The following is a 9,280-nucleotide window of genomic DNA, read 5'->3' on the forward strand; positions in this document are numbered from 1 at the left end:
AAAGGACCTTGTCTTATTTTTATAAACCGGAATTTTGTAGCACCACTTTTACACTTAACAAAACGCTTCCGCAACGTTTCTGTTTTTCCGCTTAAGTTTGCACGGTCTCAAAGCACTCCCTCACTCGGTCTAAGTAGATTAGGAGTGAGGGGTGTTACAGGTTTAGCTAGGTTCCTCAAAGGGCTTCATTTACTTTCCTAGCATCCTGTAGAAGATGCTAGTGTGAAAGGAAGATCCTTAGAGTCCCGGTTTTAGAAAATCACAAAACTAATTATGAGTTGTTTCAGTTATGGTTTTCTATAACTCGTACAATGCATAGCTTTTTGTAGTTGAGTTTGTTTTGATTGTGTGTTTTTGGTTAATGGGTAAAGAAATTGAGTTTGAAAATAACTAAAAACGAAAAAATAGCAACATTTTGGTCTTGGATTCTTCACCTGAAAAACGATCGAAGGCTAGAGCCCCCTAACCTAGTTTTTAATTGAGGGCTTTTTCCATCTGGGTCATCCATGTACGTCTCCTCGTCCACCCGCGTACACGTTAGCACCCGTGTGCTTGTTGACTGGCCTTCCTTCTATTGACAGTTGACACCCTGATCCGCCTACGCTTAATCTGATACTCTCGGGCTAATCGACCAGGGACAATGACCTTTAGGTCGGTTTGCCTTGCCTTTTTACATTTTTCTCTATTTCTTGGATTTAAATGTTTTTTAATTTTATTTTTTAAAATTCCAAAAAAATATAAATCTTCTAAACATATTATTTTCAGCAAAAAAAAATTAAAATAATATTTAAATAAATACTTGTTTGGATTTATTTTACTTAAATCTTACATTTTAATTCTCAATTTTAGGTATCTTTTACTTATTCCATATTACTTATAATGTCTATCTTTCTCTTTTTATTAATTTTTAAATACACAATGTAATAAATATATTGATATGAAGCATAGACACATGATAATGACTTTATCAAATAATTGATAAGTAAAATGTAACACTTCATTTTTATTTTCTAAAATGACAAAAAGGTTAAAATATAAACATTCTCTTAGGAGAGCACAAAAGAAATAGTGTTGAGGCTTTTCTTAAGTTAACAAAGTATTAAACCAAATAAAGTTATAACACGCGATTTTTTTCTTTCTTAGTATCTCACATAAAAAAAATAAGTGACGACTCTAAAATTCAAAAAGTCAGTCTTTAGTTTGTTAAATCCTAATTCAGTTCATCATCTTATTTTAAAAGGCAAGACGATCTCGAGAAGTTTCAATCCCTCGCAAGACGATCTCAAGAAGTTTCAATTTCTCGCCTTGTTTTTATGAGATTCGAGAAGAGATAAGTTATGGAATTTTTAACAAACATCGATCTTTTTACAAACATTTTTCTAGTCAAGTCTATCACTTGGTTCCTCATCTCCTTTTACGAGACTCGGGAGGACGGTAAATTATGGGACTTGGACAATCGAGCTTTAAAACGCTTTCAAAAAAAACGAGAGGCCGACATTTTAGGCATTACAGGTTATATTCCTTTAATCGACTTTAATTTACACGATTTGGATGATGAGGAGAAGGCTAATCATTTGTTTTGAGCATAGTGAAAAACTCTCATTTGCTTATGGGGTTATGAATTCGGCTCCAAGGATGGCTATTAAGATCACGAAGGACTTGAGAGTTTGCGGGAATTGTCATATTGATTTTTCATATATCTCAAGAATTGTAGATCGTTACATTATTTTTGAGGAATTCTAGTCATTTTCATGGTTTCAATGATGGATTTTTATCCTGCAAAGGGTAATGTTATTATTTTCCTATAAATGAGTTTGGTAGGTCTCGAGAAAAAAATATTGAGTAAACAATGTTGGAAATGTTGGGTTTTTGGCTCATATTTTATTAGAGTTTATATATTGTAATTGGGTTTTAAGCTTTTATTGGGCTAAGAATTAGTCGTTTAGTCTTTTGGTTTTTGATGTACTCATATAAATAGAGACATTGTAACTTAGGATTATTTATACCATTATTCCATAGAAAATTAATAGAATGGACGACTCCCCAATGATGTACAAATTGTTAGTGGAACCTCGTTATATCTTGTGTTCTTTATTATTCTTTATCACTTTATCTTTATATCTTCTTTTATCGGGTGGTTAGATATATATTTTCTCAACAGGAAAAAAAAAAAAAAAACTTATAATGACGTTTTTTATTTGACTAATTTAGTTATAGTTTGTAATTATCTTCAACGTGAATGAGAAAGTTATAAGGTTAAAATTATGCCTCTTTTAGCAATCCAAGAAAGTTATCTTCAATGTGGATAAGAAATTTTAACACCTTTTTATCGACCCTCACTCTCGAAGAGGATGGAGTGGGTTCGATCTCGACTAAATTAATCAATTATTGAGTTACACTAGTTTTGGTTGTGCAGAGTTACCGCATAATTTTTCTTTTTAAAAAACTAAGAAAGAACAAAGTTTTGTGTGTTGAGAACGCATTTTACATATTATTTTTTTTAGCTCGGGACTTAGTTACACATGAGAAAGGGAGAAAGTCGACAATTCATTCCTCCCTCAACTTGTCAAATCTATATTTGTTTCTTCCATTCATTTTCTTTTTGGGAAATCAGTCATTTTCGATAATTAAAGGCCTAATGAATAAAAATACTTCTTTATCTTATCAGTTGCTCAGTTGGATCAGTCGCTCAAGATCTTTGGTCTTTATGTCTTGATCCGAGTTGGGATAACATTTCTCTTCTGCATGTCCATGGAGTTTTGAAAAATCCAAACATCTCAGAAATAGAGAGGTAGAAATTCACAAATATACTATCTAGGACTTATTTTTGTAGATGTCTTTTCACAATAATTGTAATAGATAAAATACCAATTTAAATTGCCTTTTACGAGGTTTATGAGGGCTCCCCGGATGTAACATTTTTGGCTTCTCTCGTTGTTTCGGGAAACTTAACCACCGGTTTAGGACTTTTCAAGACTAAATGACTGGAGCTACCAAATTAGTCAAGGAAATGACAAAAACGTATTTCATTTTTTAATGTTTCAAAAAACTGCATTAGATTTTACAAAATTATTTTTGAAATAAACTGAATTCATTAATTCAGAACACATGTTCCTTCATAGTACCTTTTACATATTATTGCTATCCATAATGGGTTTGGGCGAAGAACAAGAATTGAACCCGTGGTTTGTTAGAGAATCTTGTTTTTGTGTCGTAGGATTTATAGCTCGGCAGTCCACTAGGTGATTATTTTTATCGTTCTAGTTTCGAGTGTCTTCTTAGATAGTTATAGCGACCCATAGGTGCAAGATTAACCTTGTGGGACGGGCAATGGTCCCCTAAACATAGTCCTTTCCGGAAGTGACCATTTAGTCCATGGTCCAGCGTTATGTCTATTGTGCAAGGCAGGGTCGGCCCTGAGGTAAGGCAACCAATGCATTTGCATATGACCCCCCACTTTTATAGGGCCCCCATTTTTTTTATATTTAATAATATCATATTATTAATATTATTTTTTCCTCTTTTTTCTCCTTTCATATTAAATTTATATTATAAAAATAACTTTTTTATCTCTTTTTAGTCTCGTATTATAATATATTAATTATTTATATTTTATTTTATTAATTAAAATTATTTTTATTTTTTTTTACTATTTTAAGGCCCTAAAATTTAAATTTGGATAGGACCCCAAAATCTTAGGGCTTCTCAGGCCTTAGTGAAAGGTTATATGTACACATGAAAATAAATAAAGGAAACCAAGCAGCCCTAACAAAAAAAATGTGTTTTTATTTTAAAAATTATTTTAAAATATTTTAGCAATTTTGGATTTTTAAAAGTTCCATAAATATGTTTAAAATACTAAAATACAGAAAGTTGCAATCAAACAGGCACTAGGGCCATCGGGTCGAGCTGTTTGGCCCGCGAGTTTCGAATTTGGGTGCGGGCTGATTCAGGAGTGAACTAGACAATTAAACGCGGAAACTCTCGGTCGCGGATGAAGCTAGTGCGCGGAACTTCTTTGGTCGCTTCGGTGATCAGGTGGGCGGGCCTCCTCGGTCGAAATGGGAGCTAGATGCGGAGGCATCTTCGGTCGATGGGGAGGCAGCTCGGTCAAGAATAAGGTCACGGTCTGTCTTCAACCTCCGAATAGAGTTTCTTCGGACAATCGAAGCCTTTGTCGGAAAATCGTACAATGCCAATTTCAAATCAAATGGAATTTTGAACTTACAGAAAGTTTCCCTTCACCAACAGGAATCAAAACCCAAGCATCCAAATGCAACCTAGAGTAAACCTAAACTAAACACAAAAGTAAAAACCGAAACTTGAACCAAATTTTGTGAACTAGGCAAACCTCAACCAAATCCCAAAACGATGGTTTAGAAAAGCTCCAATCACGTTTATAAATTGTTTAGATCATCCTTGAATTGCAATTCTTAATATAGAGCTCAAGAACAGCAACGCGATATTTTAAAGTTTGAAATTGAAAAAATTTGTTGTAAAGTGAATGGATCGAATATAATTCGGTAAAAAACTTCTTATGTTAGGAACAATTTCCAATCATCAATTCAAAGAATAACTCAATATATAATAACACACGAACTCAACTATATTAAATTAATTTTTGTTTGTAACGTGTATTACATGTAGAATGAGAGATTACAATTGATTGGTAATCACCCTAACAACTTCAAGAAGATTTTGACATTCTTTAAACAACTCTTGGAGTCCTCTTCACAAATTAATAAAAAAAAAACGAAAGCTTGAAATGACCATTAATGACGGATTTTTCTTCGAACTTTTTCTCTTCCTCTAATGCTCTCCCATCGCGCGGAAAGGCCATGGGATTCTTTTATAATCATCCCTGTCTCAACATGTACAGTCCATCCATGCAATTTCAGCAAATAAGTTTGGATGACTGGTCGCTTCCTTTGCCGAATTCTACCGCCTACCGCGAGGTGACGCCAGGACTCCAAGAAGTGATCCATATGGCATGGGAGTCATTTCCCCTTTTGAATCACCATATTTGGTCCACTATCCGATGTCATAACATTTTTTAATCTTTTTAAAAAAAGAACCGCTTAGGGCTACGACGTTTTCAAACTAAATATTTTGAAATTCGGGTAGATTGGAAATCGTTTTCAAACCATATATTTATTTTAATAATATGGAATGCCGGTTTAAAAAATTTTGTAAATAGAATATAGTTGATTCAGAATTTTTAAAATTATAAATTTGTCGGTAAATAATGTGTCTACCAAAATGTTTTGTAATGTTTTCTTTTAAGTAATGACTATATCTAAAAGGAAAATAGTAATTATTTTCGCACATTGTTCACAATAAGCTATCTTTAATGTGGTAAGACATGTTCCAACATTTTATTTCCGCATATTGTTCTTCCAAGATATAGTCAACATTTAAAGAAAACATCACAAAAAGTTTCTTTTTCAATCCTTTGCTGTCACCATCTACTTATTAAGGAGGAAGCTAGTTTACACAACAAAACTAAATTTGTCATTGTAAAAATATTATCTTTACAATAACTTATTTTTGTTACTATATTTCACCATTATTAATGTCACTTTTGTGTGACTATGGATTAATGATAAAAGTTCTATCCTTCCCCCCCCCCCCCCAAAAAAAAAAACATTGTCTCAATTTTATTTCAATATCTTTTGATAATTTTATTGTTCTAAAAAGGTAATTGGCCTTAATGATAAAGCACAAGAATCAATATACATATAATGTACATGTTTACAAAAACACAAACTACCTTCTACTTGTACAAAAGCTCAAGGGTTTTCAACAAAGTGGGTTTGAACCTATTAACATCAAGATTTACATCCTGCTTGTCCATATACACAGATCTATAAGCAAACCAACCCTTCTTGGTCACTGAATATGGGTCCTTGATAACAGGATGATCAATAGGATATTGCTTAATCAATGAACTCTCATGCTCCACAATTTGATACTCAAGGTACCTTAAGTTCATCTCCATTGAGGGTATCCCAAAGTCTGTTTTCGCCAACCAATCCATCTTCCCCAATGGAACTATTTGGACCAAGATCGCGTTTTCAGGAAGGAAAACAATGTTAGTTAGACCAGCACCATGCACTCCCATCATCACATCACAAGAATTAACCAATTGAGCAAATTGCTTTAGATTTGCGTTAGCTTCTGCCAGGATAACTTCGAATCCTAAACTTTGTGCCATCTTAACTATCTCCATTTCGTTCATAAATGATCTTGTCTTTTTCCTTGTGATCATTAGAAGTCGAGGCTTCCTCTTCAGTTTCCCACCCAATTTTATGGCGGTTTCCTTTTTGAGGGAATATGAGTTTCTAAGAAGATTCCGAAATTCACCAATGGAGAATTGGGATTTCAAAGGATCAATACCAAATTCCTTGTGATGCCTTAATCCCACAATTACTTTAGGAAAGCAATGGACTTTGTCTTCTTTGTCAAGATCAATAATTTCATATTTAGAGAGGCTTTTGAGTACTTCAATGTACTTGTTTAGCCACCATGCATCCTTGTTTGTGACCATAAATTGTACTTCTCCGTTGAATTCTCGTGATGTGAGGAACAAGGGAATGATCACGTCTGTGAAATCGTGAAAATGGTTTCCAATGTAGCCGCTCGTGGAGAAGATAACAGCCGGTATGCTGTGATTGTGTGTGCAAATTGGCAAATTATTGCCTTTGGGAGACTTTAAGGTTGTTTTGATGGTTATTCTTGTGACATTTTTCATTGCAATCGCGTCGTCTTTCCTTGCATAGGGCCTTATGCTCCATGTATCTGAAATATTGTCGGGTGAAGGGAAAAATATTGTCGATAAGCTGCCATGGACTCGAACATTCCCATTCATCTCGCATATATCTGACCTTGGCTCAGAAAAATTGCAAATAATTGGCCTACCAACATTTTTAATCTTAGCCTTTGCTTCTTCTAGTACTGCACTAGTGTCGTTATGGAGGGTCGGTTTTGTCCCCGATGATTTGGGGAGATTAAGGAATATTGGTTTCCTTTGTTCGGATGAATTCGGTTTAAGAAGATTGACAACAGGTGTAGCTTCATGTTTTACTTCAGATACAATATTGGCACCTGCATGAATATCAGTTTTAACTTAATCAATATTAGACTTTCTCAAATAAGTTTTTTCTTTTTGCAAGGGAAGAAATTTTTATTATTTTATTGATAGGTTATATGAAAAGGTCACATAAACCATGAAATATTCAAACCAATCAAATAAAGTTATATTGTGTAAATATATGTGGTGCCATGACTTAATTAAAAAAAAAAAGGAAACAATATATATATAGTACTATATTAAAAAGAAAGTAAGTTCCTTAAAAATAGCTATATATATGTCAAAAATACTAATTTCATGGTGGTAAGTATAATAATAATTTTATCTAAAAAATCAAAAACAAATGTTTTAAGTTTGTTTCATGTAGTGGTTATGCAAATAAACCAAAAAAAATGGTTAATTTGTAATAAACATACTTTACGAAATGCAAGAAAATTTACTACTTTAAGAACATTTTTCTCTAATAATTTCGTATCCAATAATAACTCACGATGCACTTTTTGATTTTTTGTTATTACAAATCAGTAAAAATCTTTTGATTTTAAAAAGCAAAGATATGGAAAGCGAGAAATCTGAGGAAGGAAAATTACCCATTACATACGAAATATTAAACTCCTCGGATTTTATCACATTGCGCCCATTTTGCGCTACCAACTGAATATTCACTGCAAATTAGAATCGACATTATACAATGTGAAATGATAGAAATGCGAAGAAAGATTACTCCATAGTTGTGCAAGAAAGAAGAAGATGGTAAAACCGCTACTACTTACAAGAAAATATGGAGGCAACAAATGGCTTAAACACAGTGCACAATGTTAAAGCAATGACCAAACAACAAGCAAAAGCCCCAAAACCAAGTCTTTTCTGATCATTCTGATTAAAGCTCTTTCCAAGAAGGGTATTGTAATACTTCATCTTCTATTTCCTTCCTTTAATGAAAGATCCACAAATTAATGATAAAAAATGACAATATATATATTGAACAATGTATACATGGAATGGAAGGCCATGAAGGGGTTTCTTATGCAAAATGTGTGGCCTTCATGTAGTGAGTTTTTTATTGAATCTTCTGGTATAAATGGAGAAGGTTTGATCTGCTGAAGATTTAATGTCTCCCAATGATTGATCATTCCCTTAGGTAAGCACCTTATAATTTGTTTTAATTGAATTTGTAACAATTAATTAAATTAATCGATGACTTGAGAATTCAATTAATATATCTCCGGGATTCTGAAAGGGACGCTGCAGGGGTTGACATAAGGGACAATTTTTCTCAATAATTAGTTTAAGAATGATTAAGAGAAAATTCATAAACAAGTCCTTAAACTATTATCTAATTTTGATTTCAGTCCCTTTGTGTTTTCAGATTCATACTTTTGTTGTTGATGTTTTTGGACTAAGAAAATTTAATTCACAATTTTTATTTGAATGTATTGAATAATTTATATTTGATGTTACTAGAACTGTTTTATCAAATGAGGTTAAAATTTTAAATTGTATAATATGAGACTTGAATTCTCACCATTTTAACATTTGAAGTTTTCTATCAACAAACCAAAGAAAATGTCAATTGTCTCACTTTGATTTTTTTTCAACTATTCTTTCAAATTACACTTTTTTTAAACATTTAAATCGCATTCGATATTTTGAAACGTGCATATATATATATATATATAAAAAAAAAACTCAATTTTATTTTTAATATAGAAAGTTAGCACGACACTCCATAGTCATGGCTTCTACCTTCACTTAAGTTGTTTTATGTGAAAATCAAACCTCTAATATTTGATTTTTTATGAATCACGTTAGTACTTTGAGCTACTTTAGTATAATAGAAAATAAATTAATTTAAAATACAAATACGTTTAAATTGATAAACCGTATACAAAATTATATCATTTCAAAGTTATGTGAAAAATAAATATTAAATCTATCTATTTTTGAATTTTCCCAAACCTTCTCTAATCACACATTTTTGTAATCATTCAAACTACCTTCGATAAATAAATTTAAAAAAAAATACTCAATTCAAAAAAAATACGTCAGAACGTTTAAAAATATCATTTCATTTACAAACGTGATAAATTAATTATAAAAACAAAAATTATACATTAAAATAAGAAGACATATATTTTGTACATATGCAAAAACTTTAGACGACTTTAAAAAATTATGATCATTAAAACC

General features: G+C 32.1%; 1 protein-coding gene across 1 annotated transcript; it reads right to left on the bottom strand.

Annotated features, from left to right (window-relative positions):
* Positions 1-5,756: 5,756 nt before the first annotated feature.
* On the bottom strand, positions 5,757-8,008 carry LOC124941676 (alpha-1,3-arabinosyltransferase XAT3-like). Its single transcript, XM_047482026.1, has 3 exons — positions 7,864-8,008; positions 7,681-7,755; positions 5,757-7,104 (listed from the first exon to the last, which is right to left on the bottom strand). Exons 1-3 carry the CDS (start codon positions 8,006-8,008, stop codon positions 5,774-5,776), a joined length of 1,551 nt encoding a protein of 516 aa, XP_047337982.1. The 3' UTR covers positions 5,757-5,773.
* Between the last annotated feature and the right edge of the window lie 1,272 nt (positions 8,009-9,280).

This window comes from Impatiens glandulifera, chromosome 1 (genome assembly GCF_907164915.1).
Source record: "Impatiens glandulifera chromosome 1, dImpGla2.1, whole genome shotgun sequence".
Taxonomy (NCBI): Eukaryota; Viridiplantae; Streptophyta; class Magnoliopsida; order Ericales; family Balsaminaceae; genus Impatiens; species Impatiens glandulifera.

Excerpts from the sequence above, each read along its gene's own strand:
- LOC124941676 (XM_047482026.1), bottom strand. The coding sequence starts at position 8,008 with ATGAAGTATTACAATACCCTTCTTGGAAAGAGCTTTAATCAGAATGAT. Across the intron at positions 7,756-7,863 it reads TGTTGCCTCCATATTTTCTT|TGAATATTCAGTTGGTAGCG; the intron begins GTAAGTAGTAGC and ends TCTAATTTGCAG. Across the intron at positions 7,105-7,680 it reads TAATATTTCGTATGTAATGG|GTGCCAATATTGTATCTGAA; the intron begins GTAATTTTCCTT and ends ATATTCATGCAG.